Source organism: Pleurodeles waltl, chromosome 8 (assembly GCF_031143425.1).
Source record: "Pleurodeles waltl isolate 20211129_DDA chromosome 8, aPleWal1.hap1.20221129, whole genome shotgun sequence".
Lineage (NCBI taxonomy): Eukaryota > Metazoa > Chordata > Amphibia > Caudata > Salamandridae > Pleurodeles > Pleurodeles waltl.
Genome location: NC_090447.1, coordinates 349,588,023 through 349,615,499, shown reverse-complemented (window position 1 = coordinate 349,615,499; position 27,477 = coordinate 349,588,023). Strand labels below are relative to the sequence as shown.

The following is a 27,477-nucleotide window of genomic DNA, read 5'->3' as shown; positions in this document are numbered from 1 at the left end:
CTCGTCTAACATCTAGAGTGTGGTGAGCTCTCTGCGGGAGTGGAACGATTAAGGAAGGAAACAAGCAGCAAAACAGCATGGTTAATATAAAAATCCAAGACCACTTTGAGTCGAAAACCTAGACTTGTTCCTAAACAACTATTACGATGGAAAAATGTATAAGGTTCAAATGAATATAAATCTTCAAGACCACTGACCAATTCTAGATGATGTCATAACTATCAAAAAAGCCACTTTCAAAGTCAGATGCTGCAACATCACCTTGTAGATAGGCTCAAAGGACGGAGCCATTAGTTTAAAAATAAATAGATTCAGGTCCAATGGAGGAGAAGGCTCCAATCTTGGAGGAAAGTTTTTCTTAAAACCTTCCATAAAGTCTTTCATCATTGGGATTAAGAAAAAAATGACTTAATTTGGACCCTTTCTGTTTGCTGGCCCTGCAGCCAGGTGAGCTTTAATGGAGGAATAATGCAGTTTCAAAATTGCCCTAGTGTAGTAAGTATGGTATGATTAAATCTTCTTAATAACAAATTGGATCATATTTGTTCCTCGAACACCATATGCAAATCTCTTCCTTTTGGTATTATATGTTGTTCCTGAGGAGAGTCGTTTGGCTTCCTGAAATATATTCATACAATCTTGAGTTAAATTTAGGTGAACTCACTGTTCCAACTCAGGAGCCATGTTGCCAAATTCAATGTTTGTATGTTGGGATGATGTATTCTCCCTTGGATCTTTGATACAAGATTTGATATGCATGGCAGTTTTTGTGTGGTACTAACGCAGAAAGAGGAGATCTGGGAACCATCAATGTCTTGGCCACTGTAGAGCTATGAGAATAATTTTCAATATGAGGTGACTCAGCTTTCTGAGTACTGTGGGAATCAGGGGAAGGAGGAAAACCGTACAGAAATCTGTCAGACCAATTCATCAAAAGGACATTACACAAGCAGTTTTGGTTCATGGGCATTTTGTGTTTGGTCTGGTCGCAAAAATATCTATTTGTGGATCACCTCAGTCCCGTATGATATCTTGAATGATGTTGTTGCTTATCTCCCATTCGTGATTTTCATTGTAATAACTGCTTAGGAGGTACGCTCAGCAATTCTGGAGACCTAACAGATGTACTGCTTGAATGGACTACTGTCTTGCAAGAAGCCAATGCCATACTGCTTGAACTTCCAGAGGTAAGAGTTCTGGATCTGGTTCCGCCCTGTTTGTTTAATTAATACACTGCTGTTGTGTTGTTTGTTTGAATCAACAATTGGTTTGTAGTTATAGAAAGATCAAAAGCTACCAATGCTAGAAGTACAACTTTGAGTTCTGCTTTATCCATGAGACAGACCACAAGCCCTCTTTCATGAAGTCTTGCAGACAGGCTCTTCAGCCTCTAAGAGGCGCACCCATCACTACTGACTGAGAATAAAGGTTCTGGTGGGAAAGAGTCTCTTAAACTCTTTTTCTGATACCTTCACTTGAGTTAATTATTTGGCTTTAAACGAGAGTATCAGCTTGTCTTCCAGCCACCATTCTGCTGGTTCTAATGACCTTCCTTGCATTGTTTAAGGAATCTCATTTAGAAAAATGCATTTGAAACTAGAAAAATGCAAGATGCAATCACACATAGCATGGAAGAAAACTGTCTAGCAGTAGGGGATGGAGAGTGAGGAATTTGATTATATTTCTCCATAATGGAAGACACTTTCTCTTCCTATGAAGATACTTGTCCTGCTTTTGTGTTTAGGGTTTCTTGTAGGTAATAGAGAATCTAAACTGGTGATAAATTCAAGTTTTGATGATTGATCTGTAATCTAAGATGGTGAATTAACTGGATACTGAAGTTGTAATCTTGGAAAACCATCGCTTCGGAGGTCACTTTTATGGGCCTATCACCAAGATATGGGTAAACATAAATCATCATCTGTGCAGGAACGCTGCTACTACTGGCATGTGTAGGAAAGTGACTTTTTTCTATGATCACCACCCAGGTTTTTAGACTGATGCTGCTGGGTTTTCGACTCCAAATTGCACCAGGCCCCAATTTCCAAACCCCAGTGGATGTGCTCTGACCCCCAAAGTATGTGTACAATTGGCTATTACCCTACTGGCAAATTTAACTGATCTATTGGCACCTAGTATATGGTACAAGAGATACCAACTGCTAGTAAGTTAAATGCCCCGGGTGAACTGCAGCACTTAATTGTGCCACCACTACAGTGACTGAGGTAAAAATGTGACTCTATCCCTGCCACATGCACACTAATCGAGCACCATTAAAACTGCCAATTCGACATGGCAAAATAAATACTTTTTTCAGGTCAAAACCTTCACTTCTGACATTAATAAGCCACTCCTGTGGAAAGGTCTTGGTAGCCCACTAGGCAGGGTTTTAAATATTAAAAAGAAGGACATGTTTCTTTGTGTTTAACATGCCCTCACAGTGAAAATGCAAAACTGCTGTTTTCACTGTATAAAGGCTGGTGCTCCCACTGACTAACATGGCGCTGTAATAACCAGCACACTAAGTTCTAACTTCCATTTGGGACCCTCCCTCCCCCAAGGATATTACTCTATTTATCAAATTAATTGTTACATTAAATATGACTCATTGCAGAGATCAGAACAGGGAACAAAGAGGACTGTTGGTAGAAGAAGGTGTGACCTCCTCCAGGAGAATGTCCACTGAGCGGTGGTCACAGATGGCCCAGCTTCAAAGAGGTTAATGGCCTCAGTTAAGCAAATGGTGATCATACCGTTGCCTGCCCACTACTTACGTAAGCAGACATCTCATCCAGAGGAGAAAAACCTGTGGTAGAACCGGTTTTACAGGAGAAGTGGCTTCTTATGCTGGGTACCCTAGGGATGTGCCTAGAACTCTACACAGCAGAAAAATGCCAGAGCCATCTTAGATTTAGGCATAGAAGGGTACTAGGGTTCTTTTTTTGGCCAAACCCCTGTAAGTGATGAAAAGTGGAAAAGGTTGCTCCATGGAATCCTGTATCGCATTAGCTAGTGAGTCCTCCTCTCCAAAAAAACAAGAATAATGCATAAAAGTGGCACCGTTAGCACTCAGTCATCAGATCGCTGCTGGACTACAAATAAGGCAGAAGGACTGCCCTGCTGCTGTCTAGACCCAGCAAAGAGAGCCTGAGCCAAGGACTTGACTGCACCTGAGAAGCCTGCAGAGAGGACTATGCCCACTTGTGGGAAAGAGAACCACTGGTGCCAAGAGTTCCAGCAAGGGCAATCCAGCAAAAACTAAAATACTGAGGCTGTTAGGCAAATTGCCAGCACAAGGCATTCAACTTCTCTAGTGTCTCATATTTAAGCATGCATGAATTTATCAGTCTACACTAGTAAAATGTAGGCTTCTTCCTCTAGCTTTTCCTGTATTTTCTAAGCCAACTTTCAGGCAAAAATGTAATACTGAATAAAGTACATTCTTCTAAACAGCAATCATCAATAAAGTAGTGGAAAAATTGCACTTTATTTAATGTGTTTGCTCATATATAAATATATCCTGAAATTAAGGTGTAAGAAAAATTAGCTGAACTATGTGCTGACTTAATAGTTATACCTTCCTCTTGGTTCCAGTTTTTGGTGGGATCCCATTGTTAGGGTCTTGAGCCAGCTCTTCCACATTTGGCTTGAACTTCTGAAGTAAAAGAGCAGTAAGAGGACCATCATCTCCCTCTGGATGGCTCACAGACAGAAAGTAGTAACTGTAATCCAATTCTGTTGGGCAGTTGGGAACTTCAAACATCTCAACAACCTATAAAAAAAAATGCAAATTACCAACCTTAAGACAAGCCCTAAAATGTTATGTTCGGCTAATTAAGAAAGACAAAACAATTCAGGCTTACATGTACACTGTTACACTGTGGCTTCAAAATGCAGCAAAAATATTAATATCAGTATAGTTTTTGAGATCTGCCAAAACCTATGACACAGTGACACATATTAAAAGCCACCCCAAATCAGTACCATAGTGGGATCACATACATCATCTTTAACCTTTATTTTTTCTTATCCATATTTTCATCTCTAAGGTCATTTAACAATGGCTAGTTTAATAGAAGTTACATGTAACTGTCTTTCTTGTAACATGTAAAAAAACATAAAAGAAACTTCAATTATTATTTCAAAACAAACCAAAAATGCCACTACTGAACTAAAACAAGGAAGGCAAACTCCATGTAAGTTCTGATTACACAATGAAATTCAAGAAAAACAGAAAGCTAATCTTTATTTAGGTACAATGGAGGTACCGTCAAGAAACTGCCATCTGCCACCTACTTTATTATGCAAATGTACTGGAGATAGACCAACTTCTGGGCAGAAAAGTAAAGACTGCAAGAATAACAGATCCACAGTGAAGAAGCAATTGCTAAGATACTTATCTTCAGTAACCATATTACAAGTGGATGTAAAATCTTTCTGCAGATTTCTCAAACCATAACCAGGCTGGATCAGAAAACTTCTCTGGCAACAGCTCGCTAGTGCTATATGGGGACGCCACACAACATTACCTTCCTGGAAAGTTAAAATGACAACCTACATAGAGGAGTATGACATCAGTTTCCTACTCTATTCTGACTCCAAGTGAGGTATATGTAGAGGAAACACAAGTGGCTGAGGACAAAAGGCAATAAAAACAACAAATGTAGCAAGTTGTATATCTTGCAATCATTTTAAAAAGGGCACCGTCCTATCAAGGGAGTGTAGGAAGCTGGCTCTTTATATGATGCATCAAAATGAGATATATTGTGCAAAGAGTCCAGGGGTTCCCTTACCAGTTGACTAGGGCTTGAGCTAGCAATCCAAAGGTGCTCTATTAGGGGTAGTGTGGTCAAGAAGCCTTAGGCTCATTAGAGAGGAGTGTTAGACATCTGCAAACACACACACACTCAATTCCTGACAAAAGAATCTTTATATATATTTAGGCACCAGAATCAATAAGGTCAGGTAGGTATGCTTTGCAAGAAAAATCTTTAGTTTTGAAAAGTTGACGGTGCAACTTTTTTTGGATGCTGCAATGTTAACAGGTACAGTACAGCGACTTACGGGATCAATCTCCTGGACTTAAAGTAAGTATTGCACGAAGGTCAGGACAACACCAACAGTTCACACCCGGCGGCACTGGTGTGTCTGGGTTCAGAGGTGTAGTAAGGTATTTGGTGCCCGATGTTAGTCAAAGGGGATCAGTCCGGTTGAAAAGAGGTTGCAGGTGAGGACTGGGGGACCAGTTGAGGGGAAACCAACAGGTAGGTTAAAATCTTGAAATGCTCGGGATGTGGGGAGACCTTGGGTCCTCTTCTCCACGGGCCAGGGGTGGCGGGGGCAGAGGTGTCTTAAGGCACCTGGTTTTCTCCACTGGAGCACTCATGGTTGAGGTGGGACTGCGGGAAGAGGCTGCAAGAAGCACTGGGGAGTCCACAGCGGGCAAGTCCAAGGTGGGCTCTGTCTCTGTGGGGCTGTTAGACCATGTTGGCACCGTTGGCCAACTTCAGCTTGGGCAAGGCGGCATGAATGCAGTGGTGCTTTCAGGTGTCCGGTTTTCAGCTGTCCGGAGTCCTCTTAGGTCTCTTGGGGTGCCTACAGGATGCAGAGAAGCTGCTCCACTGGAGTTCCTGCTGGCGGGCAAGCAGTCCTCCCAGGCTTTTGGAGGCACAGCAGACAGGCCGGCAGGGCTTCAGCCAAGTCAGGTGCTTCTTCCTCAGTCTTGGTTTTTGCAGCTCTTGAGTGTCCTTCGCAAGTCGGCAGGAATCTGATTTCCTGGTGCCAGGGGCTCCCCTAAAAACTGAATGTAGGAAGTTGGCTCTGTATGTGCTATTTCAAAGTAAGGAATAGCATGCACAGAGTCCAAGGGTTCCCCTTAGAGGTAAGATAGTGGCAAAAAGAGATAATACTAATGCTCTATTTTGTGGTAGTGTGGTCGAGCAGTAGGCTTATCCAAGGAGTAGTGTTAAGCATTTGTTGTACATACGCACAGGCAATAAATGAGGAACACACACTCATAGACAAATCCAGCCAATAGGTTTTGTTATAGAAAAATATATTTTCTTAGTTTATTTTAAGAACCACAGGTTCAAATTCTACATGTAATATCTCATTTGAAAGGTATTGCAGGTAAGTACTTTAGGAACTTTGAATCATTACATTAACATTTATACTTTTTACATAAAACACAATAAGCTGTTTTAAAAGTGGACACTTAGTGCAATTTTCACAGTTCCTGGGGGAGGTAAAGTATTGTTAGGTTTCACAGGTAAGTAATTCACTTACAGGTTTCAGTTTTTGGTCCAAGGTAGCCCACCGTTGGGGGTTCAGAGCAACCCCAAAGTTACCACACCAGCAGCTCAGGGCCGGTCAGGTGCAGAGGTCAAAGAGGTGCCCAAAACACATAGGCTTCAATGGAGTGAAGGGGGTGCCCTGGTTCCAGTCTGCCAGCAGGTAAGTACCCGCGTCTTCGGAGGGCAGACCAGGGGGGTTTTGTAGGGCACCGGGGGGGACACAAGTCAGCACAAAAAGTACACCCTCAGCAGCGCGGGGGCGGCCGGGTGCAGTGTGCAAACATGCGTCAGGTTTACAATGGTTTTCAATGAGAGATCAAGGGATCTCTTCAGCGTTGCAGGCAGGCAAGGGGGGGGGGGGCTCCTCGGGGTAGCCACCACCTGGGCAAGGGAGAGGGCCTCCTGGGGGTCACTCCTGCACAGGAGTTCCGTTCCTTTAGGTGCTGGGGGCTGCGGGTGCAGGGTCTTTTCCAGCCGTCGGGAAATGGAGTTCAGGCAGTCGTGGTCAGGGGGAGCCTCGGGATTCCCTCTGCAGGCGTCGCTGTGGGGGTTCAGGGGGGACAACTTTGGTTACTCACGGTCTCGGAGTCGCCGGAGGGTCCTCCCTGAGGTGTTGGTTCTCCACCAGTCGAGTCGGGGTCGCAGGGTGCAGTGTTGCAAGTCTCACGCTTCTTGCGGGGAGTTGCAGGAGTCTTTAAATCTGCTCCTTGAAACAAAGTTGCAGTTCTTTTGGAGCAGTGCCGCTGTCCTCAGGAGTTTCTTGTCTTTCTTGAAGCAGGGCAGTCCTCAGAGGATTCAGAGGTCGCTGGTCCCTTGGAAAGCGTCGCTGGAGCAGGTTTCTTTGGAAGGCAGGAGACAGGCCGGTAAGTCTGGAGCCAAAGCAGTTGGTGTCTTCTGTTCTTCCTCTGCAGGGGTTTTTCAGCTCAGCAGTCCTCTTCTTCTTGTAGTTTCAGGAATCTAAATTCTTAGGTTCAGGGGAGCCCTTAAATACTAAATTTAAGGGCGTGTATAGGTCTGGGGGGTTAGTAGCCAATGGCTACTAGCCCTGAGGGTGGGTACACCCTCCTTGTGCCTCCTCCCAAGGGGAGGGGGTCACATTCCTATCCCTATTGGGGGAATCCTCCTTCTACAAGATGGAGGATTTCTAAAAGTCAGAGTCACCTCAGGTCAGGACACCTTAGGGGCTGTCCTGACTGGCCAGTGACTCCTCCTTGTTTTTCTCATGATCTCTCCTGGACTTGCCGCCAAAAGTGGGGGCTGGATCCAGGAGGCGGGCATCTCCACTAGCTGGAGTGCCCTGGGGCATTGTAACACGAAGCTTGAGCCTTTGAAGCTCACTGCTAGGTGTTACAGTTCCTGCAGGGGGAGGTGTGAAGCACCTCCACCCAGAGCAGGCTTTGTTTCTGTCCTCAGAGAGCACAAAGTCTCTCACCGCATGGGGTCAGAAACTCGTCTCTCAGTAGCAGGCTGGCAGAGACCAGTCAGTCCTGCACTGAACAATTGGGTAAAATACAGGGGGTATCTATAAGATGTCCTCTGTGTGCATTTTTTAGTAAATCCAACACTGGCATCAGTGTGGGTTTATTATCCTGAGAAGTTTGATACCAAACTTCCCAGTATTCAGTGTAGCCATTATGGAGCTGTGGAGTTCGTTTTTGACAGATTCCCAGACCATATTCTCTTATGGCTACCCTGCACTTACAATGTCTAAGGTTTTGCTTAGACACTGTAGGGGCATGGGGCTCATGCACCTATGCCCTCACCTGTGGTATAGTGCACCCTGCCTTAGGGCTGTAAGGCCTGCTAGAGGGGTGACTTACCTATGCCACAGGCAGTGTGAGGTTAGCATGGCACCCTGAGGGGAGTGCCATGTCGACTTAGTCATTTTCTCCCCACCAGCACACACAAGCTGGCAAACAGTATGTCTGTGCTGAGTGAGGGGTCCCTAGGGTGGCATAAGACATGCTGCAGCCCTTAGAGACCTTCCCTGGCATCAGGGCCCTTGGTACCAGGGGTACCAGTTACAAGGGACTTACCTGGGTGCCAGGGTTGTGCCAAATGTGTAGACAACGGTACATTTTAGGTGAAAGAACACTGGTGCTGGGGCCTGGTTAGCAGGGTCCCAGCACACTTCTCAGTCAAGTCAGCATCAGTATCAAGCAAAAAGTGGGGGGTAACTGCAACAGGAAGCCATTTCTTTACACTGAATGTAGGGGTATTTTGGACTGTGTAGGTTAGTAGTCAATGGGCTACGTACTGCTGTGGTCATTACACCCCTTATGTGACCACTTCTTATGGGAAGTGGGCATAACCCTATCCCAGAGTTCCTAATTCTGCCAACACCAAGAAGGCAAATATTTAAATGTAGTGTCCACGTCAGGCAGCTTACCTTAGGGATGGGACTGACCTGAGGGGTTGACACACCTCTCTGAACACTAAGTGTCCTGCCAGTCAAGATTTGCAGCTCATCCAGTTTAGAGGGGTGTGGTAGCACCCCCACCAGAGTAGGCTTTTGTTCCTGTCGGCTCGAGAACAAAGGCCCTCACCCACGAGGTTAGAAACGTGTCTGGTGGTGGCGGCTAGTTAGAACCAATCCGCCAGCACACAGGTAAATGGCAGGTTTCTCAGGGGGCACCTCTAAGGTGCCCACTGGGTGCATGTATTAATAAATCCGTCACTTGCATCAGTGAGGGTTTATTAATACGAGATGTTTGATGCCAAACATCCCTATCTTCAGGGAAAGCCATCATGTGGCTGGGGAACTTGTATTGACCAGTGTCCAGCACATCTACTTAAAATGGCATAATATTGCATGCAGTGTTAGGGGACATGGTACATTGTCTGTGTGCCATGTCTTGTTTTCACTTTTAGCTGCGGCAAGGCATGCAGCCTGCAATGGCAGTTCACATGTGCTATGTGAGGGGTCCCTGAGGGCGGCACAATACATGCTGCAGCCCTTGGGGGACCCCTCTTTGGTACCCATGCCCTAGGTACCATTTACTAGGGACTTATGGGGGGCCAAAGTACTGCACAGTTTTAGGGCATGAGATCTGGCACTGGGACCTAGTTAGCAGGCTGTCAGTGCGTTTTCAGTCAAAACTGCACCAGATACCAGGCAAACAGTGGGGGTGACCATGTCAAAAAGGGGCACTTTCCTACAAGGAGGAAGAATGGTGATGAGGAATCTCTGGGAATACATATTACCCACTACTAAATTGCTACTTAAGGTAACAATGTGTCCCAAAGCAGCACTGTGGATGGTAGGACATGGTTCTCCCAATTAAACAAGGAAACCATGCACAATAACCCTTTTAGCTGTATTACTTGGCAAAATTATGCAGTGAAAACCCAACAGCACCCCATTAAATATCAAACCATTGGCCTGCTAGATACAGTAAAAGGCTTCACTGCCTTTGCAAGAGTACAATCCAATGCCAACCTGAGGTTTAGTGGCCAGCGAGTAAGAGATCTTAAAGCACAATTTAAAATCTGTAAAAAAGTATGCTTGGTCACTGCTTTAAACCAAAAGACAGGTGTTCATCTACCCTGCCAGATCAAGGCTGGACCTAGATCAAATAAGGAGGAGCAAAGAACGAAACATACAAGTGACACCACCTTTGAAGAAAGGGGAAAGTATGCAGGACCAGGTTGTCTGGATAAAATACAGTAAATGACTACCAGACTGACACAGCCTGCATTTCTCAGGCTGTATGAGCAAAAGTCAGCAGAAAGAGTAGGTGAGTAACAGTCTGAACCTTGATGCAATGAGAAACATAAGACCAAAATTTAAAACCCACTGAGGAACAAAAAAGGCATGAGCAGAGAAATACATAGCAATCCTTTTGGCAGATGGCCCACCAGAGGCATCTCAACTAGGAAGGCCGGTTGGAGATGCATGAGAAGGTAGAAGGCGTAGCAAAGTACCCTTCACAGTAGAAACCTCCAAACCATGTTTAATTAAGTACAGTGTAGAGTGCAGAACATCTGACTGATGAGCCTTAAAGACATCACCTACCTCTGACGGCAGGCTAAAAGTATTAGTGCATGCAGTCAAAGTGTTTGAGGACTACGGGTGCATCAAGCCACCATCATGATGCAAGACATCTACTCTGCCTGGAATTCCAAGTTGCAACCTTTGGGATAATGAGAAGCACCTGCATGCTGTTCTCTCAAACTTTCTGCAAAACCCTAAAGATCTGCATAATTGGGCTAGGGGGGGGGGGGAAGCATAAAGTAGGCCCAGTGACCAGCTCAAGCAGTAGGGTTCTCAGAGAACCATATTGTTGGATGTGTTGTACAGAGAACACAATGCATTGCCTGTCTATAGCTGTGGCAAAGAGAAGGATCCAGGGAAGCAACAGCTATGAGAAGGCCTCAGCTGTCATCTCAGGGTGATGTTTCAGTGACTCGTTACGTTAACGCACTGCAGAGGACAGAAGCCCACTGTAAGATTAAAGGGTCACATCCAACAAACAAGGTCTGTAAGGAATGAGTGGAAGATCTCCATAACAGTAGACATGCTCTTCTGATGTTCTAAACAGTGTCAGCAAAGGCCATTCTATAGGGACATAATGTGCTACTGACCGTAAGGCACCAGCTAGAAGGCAAAGATAAACTGAACACAGTTAGAGTGGGACTGAGAGAGCTTCTTTCTTCCTCCCACAAGACGTGCGTAACAAAAAGGGACGGCAAGAACCCTAAAGAAAGCAAAATAAAAGTATTTATATACACTCTAGATATGAAAGATGTAAAGTGAAAATGAAAAAAGGTGGATTCTGCGAGAAATTACTCGGAAAAAGCAATATGAAAACAGCTGGTGTGTTTCTAAAATCCGAATCACACAAGCCAGAAAAACAGAACTGACTATGAGGTAAATGCCAGTACAAAGTATCAATGGTAGTGGAAGATCCAAGAGCCTTAGAGGGACAGTAACAAAAGTATATCCGGCTGCACATTTCTTTGATTTATAGGCAACAGTTTGTACAAGGACTGGTGCAATATAGTTTTGAGAAAAAGCGTTTGGTGCTATAAATAATCTAAAATGTGGAAAATCTTGCCTCTGATAGGTTTATAGAACGTGCTCAGCAGCAAATAAACATGTTGGGTTTTTCACTTACTGTCTTAGGGACACATTTTTGAGTAAACGATTAAGGACTCCCCTGTATGAACCTTTATAACTATCAATGAAGGTCATTGTTACACTGTGTAGACATACACACTGACATCAGTCTTTTCTTAATGGAAGTATAAAAGTTAAAACAGAATCCATAATAGTTGAGACAACTTTAGAGGATGATTGGACCGAAAAACATATTCAGTTGTTACAAGATGCTGTTACCTTTGTGGGTGCAGCAAGGCCAAATATCACCATGTACTTGGGTTAGCTCCAGTAAAAACCTCTCATGCTATCAGTTACTTACTGAAAGAAGTTCACCTATTACTAGATATATAAATATAAGAACTACCAACACCTTACAATAGTGTGGTGTGCACCACACAGCATGAATGTTGCCTTAGCCATGTACAAATACTGCCTATAGTGCTGTTGTCCGATTCAGAAGAGTAGGATTCCTTTTCTGTGGAGCACCTATCAGAGTGGTACCAATGGTGTTGCAAAGGTGGCCAAAATGAAACAACTACAACTAAGTTCAAATTATCCAATGTGGAATTTAATTACAAAAAATTGACAGCATGATTTTGGATGACCTATAGATAAAGGTTAACACAAAAGAGTGTTCTGCTGAGTAGGCAGGAGTACTAACTGCAGTCTTACCTTATTGGGTATATAAAAGTGAAAACTAAAACTATAATAGTGGAGATAACACCAGATGCAGATGAGACTGCAAAGCATAAGAATAAAACAGATGAGCAGAGAGAGCCAAAGGTAGAGAAGAGCAATTCATTGGCATGATAATCATTCATGTTTGAGGGCAATATTGCACATGACACTAACAGGACCAATATCTGACCTTGTAAGGAAATGTGCCATTATTTGTGAGGCCATTACAAGTAATGGGTCCACAATTACACCCTCACTGGGAATCAAACACTCCATTGTAGAGCTTGACTCTCTCAGGGTAGTGAAGCAGAGAAGTCCAAGGCCTCCTCAGTGGGGGTGGTGTGGGCTAATAATCATCATTCACTGGCAAATAACACTCAATAAAACATTGTCCACTGTGCGCTTTTTCTTTAGAAAAGGAAAAGTACATTTATTACACACACTACTCCATACTATACAGTAATCTACAAATATACATAAGGCTAGTATAAATACTTCTGATAACATTAAACTTGATCCCTAAAAGATCATGACCAGGGAAGCTGGTGCTCTTAGACCACCTAAGGATCAGTTGCGGGAAGGACTGGACTTTTAGAACTGATCCCTAGGTGGTCTTAGGAGACCAGCTTCCTAGTCCTGGAGAGAAACCCGCTGATCCGGGGGTGAATTGTAGGCAGAGTCCTTAGTCCATGAGTGCATCAGGGGGTTTGGCCTTCCAGATGTCCATGGCTGCTGCCATCCAGTCTAAATTTCCATCTCTAACAAAAAATACTACCTTTCCTCTGTACAAGAGTGTTTTAAATGGGCTTCGGAAGTTCTAGCAGGCATGCACCCCTGGTCAATCCTAGGGTGCCACATCACCTCTTCGTCCCATCCCATCCCTCTTGCACAGCATGCTGCAACAGTTCAAGTTGGTGTCATCCACGAGTCGCACCTACTCTGGGGGCCTCAGCTTCATTCCTCATTGATAGGGTCTTTCCCATCAAACATCAAAGAGGAGCCCCCTCCAGAGGTCTGGGATTCCTCCTTTGTTCAGTAGGCCCGGGCTTTCCGCAAATGTGGTACAGAACGACAGCTAATTCACGGATGCAGATTTCCTTCTCCACCCCTTCCTCATCAGCAGCTGACTGAAGCACTATTAATTACTCCATTTGTGTGGTGGAGGCTTTCTCACTGATTCTGTAGACCAGTGTAATTAACTTGGCCTAGCAGGGTGGCATGAGATCTGATCCTGACCTGAGCCAGAGGAATATGACAATTCTGGGTGACCATAAGGTGCAGGTATCTGTTTTGGACTTGTACAGTTGATACTGGTACATACTTTTCACCCCTATTCAATACATTGCTGGACCTTTTCTATCAAGAGATTATGCAGTTCTCAAGTCATGTTTAGAATAATCTGCAAGTGATGGCACACATTTTCAATTTAATGTAGTCAGGGCTCTGAAAGGGCCAGTCAAGGACCTTTACATTTTTGTTTTGCACTCTGTTGTAGCATTGGCTGTGTTCGACAAGTGATCGTCAAGTTGAAAGGGAAACCTTTGTTCGGGATACCTTTTTGGTAGAAGCCAGAATGCTTTCCACAATGATAGTTGTGTACTTTGCTCATTTCAAATTTCTATCATGAGAAGCACCCCAGGCTCTACAAAAAACCCCATAAATTGATGTTGCCATCGCCAAGCTTCACAGTAAGAGTTTTTTGGGGAGTTTGTAAAAAAATCCATTCCAGTTCAGCTGGCCTCAAACATTTTTCCCTATCGATGCTGAATCTACACACTGTTTTAACACACTTCAAAAGATTCAAAGGGAGCTTTCTAATGTGTTTGTTCTTGATACCCACTATAAAAGCTAGTGAATGTTTGAAATAGTTTGGTCCAGACAATGAGACACTGCACCGCTGACTGACAGACAGTAAATAGTAAAAAATGTTAAGGAACTGGCAGCTTTGCGCTACAACTTAGGAGTACCATGACAATTTAGTGCTGATGTAGACTGGGGGAAAGTCTCAAAAAAGAAATTCAAAAGCATCCAAATATAACAAATGCAACAGGACTCAGACAAAAATAAGAGAATGAAAAGGAAAGAGAAAAAGAAAATAGTAAAAAGTAAAAAGTAAAAAGTACAGGAGTAACATCAGCAAACAACACAATTGTTCAGCGCATAATGCTGCATGGTGTAAAAACTAAAAAGGTAAACCTGTGGGATCAGATTGTAGATCTAGGGCTGCTGTTTTTAAGGCCTTTTGAGAAAGTGTGGTAAGACAAAATCCCACAACCGAAAAGATTTTGTCTAAGTAATTCTGCATTTTTCAGCAAGTTAAGAAAGCTCCTTCACATACAGCATTTTTACAGCTTAAGAAAATACCTTGAATTGCGTCGGAAAGTGAATGTGGCAGTGAACATTAGCTATAATGGCAGTAGTGTTAATATTATTTTAACTCATAAAATATGTAAGTGAGGGTTCGCGTGAACTGGCTTGTAACAGCTCTTACTGATGGTAGTTAACTGATCACAATCATCACTTTCCAGCCTGTGTAAGAACGTTCTTTACTACAAATATTAAAATACAAATAAAACACAAACAATATCCATAATGACGTTTAAGTATTCAATGTACATTTAAGTAAAGACATTAATAAACAAATATAATAATCTTATTAATAACAGGCAAGATACTGACAAAAATAACTCCTAAGTTCAAATCCAAAGTATACAGACATTGATCTTTTAGTTAAACAATTGTGGCCAGCAATTTAAGCCATTAATTTAAAATACTAGAGGCAGAGGCCAAGAAGTTGAAGTTGACAAGACTCCCCAATGACACTAACTAGATACTGCTCTCAAGAGCAGTGAAAACATGCATAGTGAAAGGCAGTGGCCAATGGTGTGTACCCAGTCCTTACTCAGTATTGCCAAGAAAATATGACCTGCTGATATTGCAGGCATAAGTACCAGGGACTGCACATCTGTAGATCTTGCCCTAGGATTAGTACGAGGGTGGCATGGCTAAAGAATATTCCCTACAGGTATGCAATTATTACCCCCAACCCTAATTCACAGCCCTCTGCCAACTAGATATGGGTCATCGCCTAGAAAAAGGGTATGATGACATAACCCAAAAGGTTTAGTGATTCAATGAAAAAAAACTAAATTGACAGGACAATATTATGATATAAAACTCAAAGAAATACCCACAGAAAATGTCCCAGTTATGTTTAGCTATGCAATCTCAAAACATCCCTCTACATTGCAATACTCATAACCTGGCCTCAGAAAAGACATCAAAAATGCTATACTCAAGACCACCACTGATATCACATAAATAAAATTGAGATGTCCTACGTGTTCACAGCACACAGTTGAACCTTTTGCACCTGTGTGTATGGCAAACAGGGCATAGTCAAACATTGTCCCTGTACAAACAACATCTACGGCATGGAAGCAGACTGTAAAACAATGTACAAAGCAGCATGGCTGCAAGCTGTATGGGCAGTTTGGAGCACCAATGATTTCAAACAGAATCCCTCTGTGATACTATAAACTCACTAGAGGTGGAGTTCTGGTTTTAAGATTTTGAAAGAAAATGATGTCAATGTAGCGCAAGCCACACATTTTGAGAGATGCTGTGGTGAAAAGGCTTGGGCTGCAGTCAATTTAGTGCTAATTGCTGAATGTTTGTGTCACATCTTTCTGTCAGCCTGCCTACGAGATGCCAACTGAGAATGCATTCCACTAGATAGGACACAAACAAAACTAAATATGAACCAATCTTTCAGTGTAAATGTGAGTTGAAGTTTAACAATGTTTGTACTTGAGCATTCATTACAATTTATATCATGTTTTGCGATAAGCAAGTAGAAATACAGCATTCTTCACCTATGTTCCACCCCATGATATACAAAGCTCAATCAATTACTTACAATGTAATACTGTGGGAGGCGTGTGAGCTTGATGAACAACTTGTGCTTCGAAAGGTTGCTAACTGGGTGAGTAGCATAATTAGTTAGCTGTAATGTTTCACTGCTTACTGTGGGGAGATGTTTTATTGACTGTTTGCAACGCTGCTGACCGAGCCAAAACCTGGATAGGAAGATGAATGCAATAGTTAAATCGCTGCATAAGTCAACGTCAACCACCTAAACAAAGCATTTTTAGTGATTAACTACTACACACTATATTTTTACTGGATACTCTTTAATGTAAACTGCAAGCAGGGTAGGATGAGTAAACTCAGGCATTAGAACAGATTTATCAATACCATAGTAAATAATATTTCCATACCTTTTTTAGTCCAACTAAAGATTAAGTATGGGTAAATAAAATTAAACACTATGTGTAAGAAGCTGGCCTGGTTTGTGGTTAGCACCTATGGTGTTATCACCTCATACCAGGTCCAAGGATCCCCTATTAGTGAAGTGTAGGTAGTGTCTAGGAAGAAGGTAGCTGTGGGTGTGCAGCCAAGACTTATCTAGGAGACATGCAAAGCTTATGCAATACCACTATAATCACAAAGCAAATTATCGCACATTAAAAAACCACACATTGTTACAAAAATAAAGGTACTTTATTATGGTAACACAAATACTAGAATACTATTATGCAGTCACCCCCAAATGGAGGTAAGTAAACACACTAATTATATACACAATAGTATTCAGTAAAGAGCATAAAAGCAACAAGCATTGGCAAAAGTACTAGAAAACAGTGTAGGCCCTAGGGGAGAGCCAAACCATATACCAAATAAGTGGAATGTGAGATACAGTCTCCCCCAAAGGAAGAGAAATCGTTGAAGGGGAGCTGGAGGAACTAGGCACAAGAGGTGCGTCCCAGAGTGACCTCTAGCAACCATAAGAGCAGAGGTAAGTGCCTGGTTTTCCCCAAAACGAACAGGAAGACTTGGGAAAAGAATTGTGCAAGACCCAAACAAGACTGGAAGAACCGAAAGGTGAATTCTGGCAGAAGAGGACCTGCAAAGGAAGGGGACCAAGTCAGTTCATGATGGAAGGTCTGGTTGTGACAGGAGCCACTACCCACCCTTCTGTGGCTGCATGACCAGGTCAACAGGGGACGAAAAAGATCAGCTGTTCAGCACAGGAGCTGCAGAGGAGTTCCTGAAGTGATGCAGGTGATGTATCACGTTGGCTGTCGGGTTGCAGTGGGTCAGTGGTGCAGGAAGACCACCAAAAAGCGTTGACAAATGCAAAAGAAGAGAAAGACGAGTTGCAAGGCTGGAGAGAACCAGTAAGGCCCAGGGGACTTGAACCAAAAAGGGGAGTTCGGGATGACCCTCATTAGTCAGGATGTCACCAAGAGGGGATGCAGCCCCCACAGGCAACCCATTGGCAGCAGGCACAGCAAGTCGCAGTGAGGCCCACTCAGAACACTTGTAGACGAGTCCCACTTCACTGGAGCAGCAAAGGAGGGTCAGGCTACACGAAGCCTGAAGATCCCATGGAGCAGGGGCAAATAAGCCTTGCTAGCTGCAAGAGTCATGGAGCACAGGGGTACTGTCCTGTGAGGAAAGGCAAGGGCTTACTGTTTCCAGTAGTTGAACAGCTGGTAGAGAGGACCAAGGGGACCACTCCAGACCACCACCTGTGATGCAGGATCCATGCAGTTCCGGAGGAGAGCAGATCCACTCAGCCGGTCATCGCTGCAGTTGGGGCCTGCAGATGCAGGGGAGTGACTCCTTTACTCCAAGAGGGATTCTTTCTTACTTCTTGGTGCAGATTGGAGTCTTGTCGACCTGAGGATGCACAACCGAGGAAATGTTGCAGTTGCTGGAAGGAGCTGAAGAAACAATGTTGCAAAGCTGAGTAGTCGCTGAAGTTGCAGATTACTGGCTCCTGAAGTGTCCAGTTGCAGTTCAAGGGGCCAGAAGACAAAGTAAACGATGCAGGGGAGTTCTGCTGGAATCTTGCATGTCAAATCTGGGGACCCACCCTAGAGCGAGACCCTGAATAGCCCTAAAAGGGGGCTTGGTCGTGGCGTCACTAGGCTGGCCAGCAAAATGGCCGTCACTCTGTGAGGCTACGCTGGGTTGGGGGCATAATCCGTACATTTCTCCTGAAGAGCGGTGACTTATCTTCTGTGACGGACCGAAGCAAGCCCTGGCTGCTGTTGTGAAGAGGCAGACCGCTTTTGCTGAAGGCCTTGGCGGCTGGCAGAGGACAGCGCGTCCGGTGATAGCAAGGGGCCTGGTTGCACTGGAGACGCACGCAGGCCCTGGGGGCGGGCCCAACGGCAGCCGGGCTGGAGAGCGTGGAGGACCGCAATGCTTCTTTTGGCAGCTCCTGCTTGCCGGGCTTTTCTGGAGGTGGCCCGGTGAGCTTGCTTTGGCGGCAGCTTGTGGACTTCTTCCCGCTGGGCCTGTTCGGTGGCTACGACGAGCCGCGGGCGCCCGAGGGGGTGAGGCCTTGCTGCGTGAGTGCTGGCCCTCCCGTCTGCTTGCCGGCATCTGAAGTGTGTTGGGAGTGGTTAGCCGCTACTGAGGGACGCGGGGAAGGACTGTTCGGGCGGCAGGTGATTTCTCAACTTGGCCTGCTTTTTTGGGCAGGTCCGGCTGCGCGTGAAGTGCGCACGGGCCCTAGAGATGGTGGTTGGGTGTTTCTGGTGCGGCAGCTGTACGCCCCACTATTGATCCTGCAGTTTGCGAGACGTGGGCTGGTGGCGGCTGGGGGGCTTCAGCTGTACGGCGACCTGCCACCCTCCTGCTCGGGACTCCATCGCCAGTTGGGTCGAGCTGCGGGGCGCTGCGGGTTGCAAGACTCCCTTGACTTTGGAGCTGCACCCTCTAATATACTTACCTGGAATTGCAAATTCAATGGAGGATCTGCTGCTGCCCTAAGTTGTTGGGGGTTGTGGCTGGTCGCCTTGGACTTACTTGGGAGCCGGCTGTGGATTGTTGGTGAGATCTGCCCGGTGGTGACTGACAAGATACTTGGACCTGGGGTGCAGGTCATGGTGCCCCACTGGTCGACGGAGACTGGTCATCTTGGGCTGTATCTGTTTGTGAGGTGCTGGTGGAGGACTGCCTTCGGAGTCAGTTGTGTCGCCCTTCCCCCCTGCTGAGACGTGCTGGTGCTGTTGTGCTGGTGTGAGTGGCTGCGAAACGCTGTCGGATTTGGTGAACCTCGCCTCCTCTGGTATCGGCTTCAGCCGTGATACGGCACGGGACTACTGTCGCTGGCTCAACTGCGGAGTTGAGAATGGGGAAGAATATGAAAAGGAGGATGACGTAGTGAGTGAATGGCGCTCCTATTCCCAATTCAGACTATGTGTATATACATATACACGGTGCCCAAAACCAAGGTTTCAACCCCCAAAAACCCTATACAATAACCCTAATGGTTATCCAACAAAATAATAAGTAATGGCACACGTGTAACATTATAATATTAATGAACTAGTACATAGATGTATCAAACAACATAGTAAACCATTAACTATAATAATATCATATGTATAAAGTCCTTCCTTGCGTTTCAAATAGCGTTTATTCAAAATTAATTTCAACAGTCCAAACTCAATAGTTCGTCCAGAGTTTCACAAAAACACTCGTAAATCTTCACATTCCAATGGCTTATCCAACATTCACATCTACATATCCAAAAAAACAAAACCTTCAACTTGCTTGTCCGTCAACATGTGTTTCATCCGGGGAGTGCCCCTAGGATTTCTTCAGGACCTCCTAAAACAATATTTCCATACATAACAGATCATTTTTCAACATCTATTTTACTCCCTTGGTCTTATTGTTAAATGTGTACCTACATACCCCAATCATGTAGTGGGAACCATGCAAGTTATTAATCTATAGTGGTTCATAATGTCCCTTTATGACACAATCTCATTAATTATGAAGTAGAGTAAGAAGATTAAATTGCTTAATTAAAGTATAAAATATTAGGTGAAATTAGATTCAATACGTATTACAGTAAGATAATATTAAGGTGTCCCTTGTGTAAAGCATGCTCATAAAAGTTTAGAAAAGCCTCCCCAAAGCTGCTTTATATCCCAAATTAAACCCCTCATGTCCATTAAACTTTGAACCATAATGTGCATTCAGATCAGATATATGCTATATACCTTTATATTTTCAATATTGCTCGCTTCTTCATTATCTTGAAAACTCATTTTTTTAGTTTTTTTTTTTAAATTACAATATATCTACATATGTGTCGAAAAAAATAAACGGGGAATATGTAATTATTTAATATATCTCACATTTTTCCACAGATGTATATTATAGTGTTATTTGGATTTCCCAAAATGCTCACCTATTTCAACATGATTATTTCATATAACACATATATCTTGTATCCACGACTTTGCCTCCTGTGGTATCTGCCATGAGATAAACTCCAAATAAGTTATTTCCCAAGTCTCAAAAAGTCCAATATACTATATAGCTGATACTGGGTCTTGTATCTTACCTGTGTGAAGTTATGACCTCTCGGCGAGTACGCCACCATGCCACAATCTAAACCGAGTCCCTCTCTTCGCGTCCTATTTAAAGCCCCGATTAAATAGTAGAAATAGAAAACGGACTACATTTTTTAAAATGTAGAAACAGAAAACGGACAACATAATTTTGTGCGTCCGTGTCAAGGAAATAGAAAACACACTTAACTTCTTGTACAAATACCGGTTTTCAGTGGTAGCACTAAAGATAGAAAGCGGACTATGAAATTATTATGTACGTCCGTGTAAAAAAACGAATAGAAGAAATAAAAGAAATAAAACGACTAATACGTTCAATGCAATTTATGCAAATGGTCAGATATGTATTCCTACTAGGACCGTAATGTGTCAAAATGCATATTAAATCAATCTACGTCAAAATTATGTTTTATCCATATGCTAACTATAAACAAATTATTCTTACATAACTTTTCGCCACAAAATTCTAACCTAATTTATGCTACACCTTATTTAAATTACCAAAATTCTCATCATATTATCTTGCACTACTAAACAGAGCACGCCCTACACCTAAAATAAATTATCATCATCTCTTTCGGTGTAGTTTTTAAATTATGCTCTAAAGAGAGTGAAAATAAACCAAAATATAGATCCCATATTCCTACAATCAATAAGGCCAAATTCAAGACTAATAATCCAAAACTGAAATGTATGTTTAAAATAGAAACAATTCCCATTCTAAAAGCCTAAATTAAACCATTGTATTATGTCTCCCTATTTCTATTCTCCATATTTAATTGCCAATTTACTTACATCCTCCACCAATATCTCTCCTTATACTTATCTTATTATGACTCTTCTCCACATTTAATTTACTTATCGCCAAGAAAGTATTCCTTCTCATAATCTGTTTTTAATCCTCTCTCCACAGCCCCTAATCTCATGATCCAGATCGATTCCCTTCTCCGTAGGGTCAGTTCTCTATTTTCACCCCGTGGGTTCAATTCACAGTACTCAAAACCATAAAATTTTAATTCTTTATGAATCCCTTGTGCTTCGCATGCTTTCATATGAGAAGCTATCGGATATCGTTCATCTTCTTGCCTGATTGCTCTCCAGTGTTCCGAGACTCTCACCTTAAGCGGGCGTATCGTACTACCTACATAGATTTTTTCACACTTACAAATGAGCATATCGACCACATATTTGGTGTTACAATCTGTAGGAAGTTGGCTCTGTATGCACTATTTCAAAGTAAGGAATAGTATGCACAGAGTCCAAGGGTTCCCCTTAGAGGTAAGATAGTGGCAAAAAGAGATAATACTAATGCTCTATTTTGTGGTAGTGTGGTCGAGCAGTAGGCTTATCAAAGGAGTAGTGTTAAGCATTTGTTGTACACACACAAGCAATAAATGAGGAACACACACTCAGAGACAATTCCAGGCCAATAGGTTTTTGTATAGAAAAATATATTTTCTTAGTTTATTTTAAGAACCACAGGTTCAAATTTTACATGTAATACTTTAAATGAAAGGTATTGCATGTAGGTACTTTAGGAACTTTGAATAATCACAATAGCTTATATACTTTTCAAATAAATCACATATAGCTATTTTAAAACTAGACACAGTGCAATTTTCAACAGTTCCTGGGGGGAGGTAAGTATTTGTTAGTTTTTGTAGGTAAGTAAACCACCTACGGGGTTCAATTTGGGTCCAAGGTAGCCCACCGTTGGGGGTTCAGAGCAACCCCAAAGTTACCACACCAGCAGCTCAGGGCCGGTCAGGTGCAGAGTTCAAAGTGGTGCCCAAAACGCATAGGCTTCAATGGAGAAGGGGGTGCCCCGGTTCTAGTCTGCCAGCAGGTAAGTACCCACGTCTTCGGAGGGCAAACTAGGGGGGTATTGTAGGGCACCGGGGGGGGACACAAGTTAGCACAGAAAGTACACCCTCAGTAGCACGGGGGCGGCCGGGTGCAAACACACATCGGGTTTCCAATGTAAATCAATGGGAGACCAAGGGGTCTCTTCAGCGATGCAGGTAGGCAAGGGGGGGGCTCCTCGGGGTAGCCACCACCTGGGCAAGGGAGAGGGCCTCCTGGGGGTCACTCCTGCACTGGAGTTCCGATCCTTCAGGTCCTGGGGGCTGCGGGTGCAGTGTCTTTTCCAGGCATCGGGATCTGGGAGTCAGGCAGTCGCGGTCAGGGGGAGCCTCGGGATTCCCTCTGCAGGCGTTGCTGTGGGGGCAACTCTGGCTACTCACGGTCTCGTCGTCGCCGGGGAGTCCTCCCTGAAGTGTTGTTTCTCCACAAGTCGAGCCGGGGGCATCGGGTGCAGAGTAGCAAGTCTCACGCTTCCGGCGGGAAACGCAGTCGTCTTGAAGTTGCCTCTTTGAAACAAAGTTGCAGTCTTGGGTGAACAGAGCCGCTGTCCTCTGGAGTTTCTTGGCCCTTCTAGAGCAGGGCAGTCCTCTGAGGATTCAGAGGTCGCTGGTCCTGGTGAAAGCGTTGCTGAAGCAGTGTCTTTTAAAAGTGGGAAGACAGGCCGGTAGAGCTGGGGCCAAAGCAGTTGGTGTCTCCGTCTTCTCTGCAGGGTTTTTCAGATTAGCAGTCCTCTTCTTCTTAGGTTGCAGGAATCTGAGTTCCTAGGTTCAGGGGAGCCCCTAAATACAGAATTTAGGGGTGTGTTTAGGTCAAGGAGGGCAGTAGCCAATGGCTACTAACCCTGAGGGTGGCTACACCCTCTTTGTGCCTCCTACCAAGGGGAGGAGGTCACATTCCTATCCCTATTGGGGGGATCCTCCATCTGCAAGATGGAGGATTCCTAAAAGTCAGAGTCACTTCAGCTCAGGTTGCCTTAGGGGCTGTCCTGACTGGTCAGTGACTCCTCCTTGTTTTTCTCATTAACTCCTCCGGCCTTGCCGCCAAAAGTGGGGCCGTGGCCGGAGGGGGTTGCAACTCCACTAGCTGGAATGCCCTGTGGTGCTGTAACAAAGGGGGTGAGCCTTTGAGGCTCACCGCCAGGTGTTACAGTCCTGCAAGGGGGAGGTGATAAGCATCTCCACCCAGTACAGGCTTTGTTACTAGCCACAGAGTGACAAAGGCACTCTCCCCATGTGGCCAGCAACATGTCTCGAGTGTGGCAGGCTGCTAAAACCAGTCAGCCTACACGGGTAGTTGGTTAAGGTTTCAGGGGCCACCTCTAAGGTGCCCTCTGGGGTGTATGTTACAATAAAATGTACACTGGCATCAGTGTGCATTTATTGTGCTGAGAAGTTTGATACCAAACTTCCCAGTTTTCAGTGTAGCCATTATGGTGCTATGGAGTTCGTGTTTGACAGACTCCCAGACCATATACTCTTATGGCTACCCTGCACTTACAATGTCTAAGGTTTTGCTTAGACACTGTAGGGGCACAGTGCTCATGCACTGGTGCCCTCACCTATGGTATAGTGCACCCTGCCTTAGGGCTGTAAGGCCTGCTAGAGGGGTGACTTACCTATACCTGTAGGCAGTGTGAGGTTGGCATGGCACCCTGAGGGGAGTGCCATGTCGACTTAGTCTTTTTTATCCCCACTAGCACACACAAGCTGGCAAGCAGTGTGCCTGTGCTGAGTGAGGGGTCCCCAGGGTGGCATAAGATATGCTGCAGCCCTTAGAGACCTTCCCTGGCATCATGGCCCTTGGTACCAGGGGTACCAGTTACAAGGGACTTACCTGGATGCCAGGGTGTGCCAATTGTGAAAACAAAAGTACAGGTTAGGGAAAGAACACTGGTGCTGGGGCCTGGTTAGCAGGCCTCAGCACACTTTCAAATCAAAACATAGCATCAGCAAAGGCAAAAAGTTAGACCTCTGCACCTAACCGGCCCTGAGCTGCTGGTGTGGTAACTTTGGGATTGCCTTGAACCCCCAACGGTGGGCTGCCTATGCCCCAGAACTGAGACGTGTAAGTGTTTTACTTACCTCCTAACCTAACCTTTACTTACCTCCCCCGGTAAGTGTGTCCACTTTGAAAATAGCTTATTGCCCTTTTTACAAAGACTGTACATGATATTGTTTTCATTCAAAGTTCCCAAAGTACCTAAGTGAAGTACCTTACATTTAAAGTGTTTAATGTAAATCTTGAAGCAAAAACAACAAGTTATGGACGGAATGCTGAACATTGTCAAACATTCACCCCCAGTACAGTGATCTGGGCCTAAATCCATCGTTTTTTTGCTGCCCATGCCATTCCAGTTTGGACTCAGCCATATGCAAATCAGTCTTGACCCTGGTCCCCATGGGAACAGTTCAGCCCGCAGGTCTTCCCTGGACTGGAAACAAGCATCCTGGTACCGGTTTCAGGGTTTCACCCCTCATCAGCCAGGCTAGCTTGAATCCAGTGGCATGGGAAGCAAGGGACCCACGTCTGGGCATACCCTTCCCACTTAGGATGGACGGAATGCTGAACATTGTCAAACATTCACCCCCAGTACAGTGATCTGGGCCTAAATCCATCGTTTTTTTGCTGCCCATGCCATTCCAGTTTGGATTCAGCCATATGCAAATCAGTCTTGACCCTGTTCCCCATGGGAACAGTCCAGCCCGAACTGCTAGGCCAGGTCTTCCCTGGACTGGAAACAAGCATCCTGGGACCGGTTTCGGGGTTTCACCCTTCATCAGCCAGGCTAGCTTGAATCCAGTGGCATGGGAAGCAAGGGACCCACGTCTGGGCATACCCTTCCCACTTAGGGCGACAAAGCAAAAACAACAAGTGATGGACGGAATGCTGAACATTGTCAAACATTCACCCCCAGTACAGTGATCTGGGCCTAAATCCATCGTTTTTTTGCTGCCCATGCCATTCCAGTTTGGACACAGCCATATGCAAATCAGTCTTGACCCTGTTCTCCATGGGAACAGTCCAGCCCGAACTGCTAGGCCAGGTCTTCCCTGGACTGGAAACATGCATCCTGGGAAGAAGGGTGATACCCTGAAACCGGTCCCAGGATTCTTGTTTGTTCCGTACAACAAATGCTTAACACTACCTTCTGATAAGCCTACTGCTCGACCACACTACCACAAAATAGAGCAATAGAATGATCTACTTTTGCCACTATCTTACCTCTAAGGGGAACCCTTGGACTCTGTGCACACTATTTCTTACTTTTAAATAGTATATACAGAGCCAACTTCCTACAGGGTGCTTTAGTATATTTGTGGAGGGTTAAACACGGTGTTGACAGAGAGGGCACCTGTGTTAATTATGTCCATACCAGGGATGTTGAGCTCTGGACGCAGTCGCTTAAACATATGGCCCGTACCTTGTTGGATCACTCGCCGGTAATGTTGGAGCTGGCGGTGCCTGGGGGGCCTGGACGTGCCTTTTTATGTGGAGACTGCCTCATGGTGCATTGCGCAACCAGGTATTTCGAGAAGAGATTTGTGAGGCTATTACTCGCTACTCAGCGGAGAATTGTGGGTCGGTGGACTCAGCTGGCACCCTCTGGGAGGCTTTTAGGGTGGTGATTCGCGGTATATGCCTCGCTAAACAGCATGGAGTGTTGAAAATGCTGCGGCGTGACCTAGCAGTGCTGGAGGCAAAGCCTGTTGATATGGAACAACGCCTAGTTGTAGATTGGTCTGGGGACCTCCTGGCTGCATTGAGAAGCACTATGACGCAGTATGACGATGCAGCTTTTTGGGGAAACATGCCAAGGCAAAAAGATTTGGTGAGGGGGAAAGGGCTGACCGTACGCCGGCAGACATGCTTTGTAAGCCGTGGGCCAGTAATTATATCGTTGAGCTGTCAAACTCATTCAGCGAGTAGGTCACTGGTACTAGCGGGACAGTGCGTGTCTTCACTGATTTTTTTGCTGACTTATATGCGGAAACTTAGAATCTGCGGCGGCCCATGATTACTTCTCTGAGATTCGTCTGCTGTGGCTTGAGCAGTCTCACAGGTCTTATCTAGATGTCCCTTTTTCGGTGGAGGACGTGATACAGGCAATTCGTAGTCTTCCCGGCGATAAGGCGCCTGGGCTGGATGGCCTGACTCTGTCCTTCTATAAGGAATATGCTGATATTCTTGTGCCGCACCTCTTGGAGGTCTACGCAGAATCACTTGAGACCAGGGTCCTTCATGCCTCATTACGTGAGGCTCTAATTGTTACCATTTTGAAGCCTGGGAAGGATCCATGCAGCTGTGAATCATACCGGCCACTCTCTTTAATCAATATACATAATACAATTTTGGCTAAGATGATAGCGGCCCGTTTGCAGCCTTTGCTCCCGATACTGGTGCTACCCGATCAAGCCGGCTTCGTATCGGTCGCTCTATGTTACATAATCTCTGTACGTATTTTGCTGTAGCGAGTACAATTGACGCTGATGATGATGCGGCGGTGGTGTTTTTAGACGCCACAATGGCCTTTGATTCCTTGGCGTGGCCGTACATGTTTGCCCTGCTTGCTCGGCTGGGAATGAGCGTGCGGTCTATTCAGCTGATCCAACTACTGTATTCGTAACCTTTAGCTCAGCTGCGAGTAAACTGAACCATCTCTGACCCCTTTCAGGTAGCTAGGGGCACTCAACAGGGTTGCCCTCTTTCTCTGTTGCTTTTTGCAATAGCGATGGAGCCGCTAGCGGCGCCCCTGAGACAGCATCACAATCAGAGGACTGGGGTTTCAACAGCGGCCAATATTAATTTCCATTTATGCGGATAACATTGCTTTGTATGTTCGAGAACCGCGGTGCCATCTGGATATTCTGCTGGATGAAATAGTGTGTTTTGGTAGGTTCTCCGGGATTACTATCAACTGGACTAAGTCGGTGGTGAGGCCTTTCTCTGAGGAAACAGCGCGGTTTTCCCCTAAGTACCCGACTGATTGAGCGGATGGTCCGGTGTGCTATTTGGGCATCTGCTTGAGCCGAGATGTGGGGGCGCTTTGGTCAGCTAATTACGGTAAAGCCATGGCGTGGCTAGAGGAAAAGGTGGAGATATG

The 27,477-nt window shown here is 44.9% G+C and overlaps 1 protein-coding gene across 2 annotated transcripts in view; it reads right to left on the bottom strand.

Annotated features, from left to right (window-relative positions):
• The window catches only part of MED14 (mediator complex subunit 14), an 801,766-nt gene that overhangs the window by 538,325 nt on the left and 235,964 nt on the right, over positions 1-27,477 (bottom strand). For both annotated transcript variants that reach the window (XM_069204216.1, XM_069204217.1), the window contains exons 13-14: positions 15,992-16,151; positions 3,578-3,772 (exon numbers count right to left, since the gene is read on the bottom strand). In XM_069204216.1, the coding sequence (XP_069060317.1) occupies positions 3,578-3,772; positions 15,992-16,151 (355 nt within the window). The remainder of the gene's footprint in view (positions 1-3,577; positions 3,773-15,991; positions 16,152-27,477) is intronic.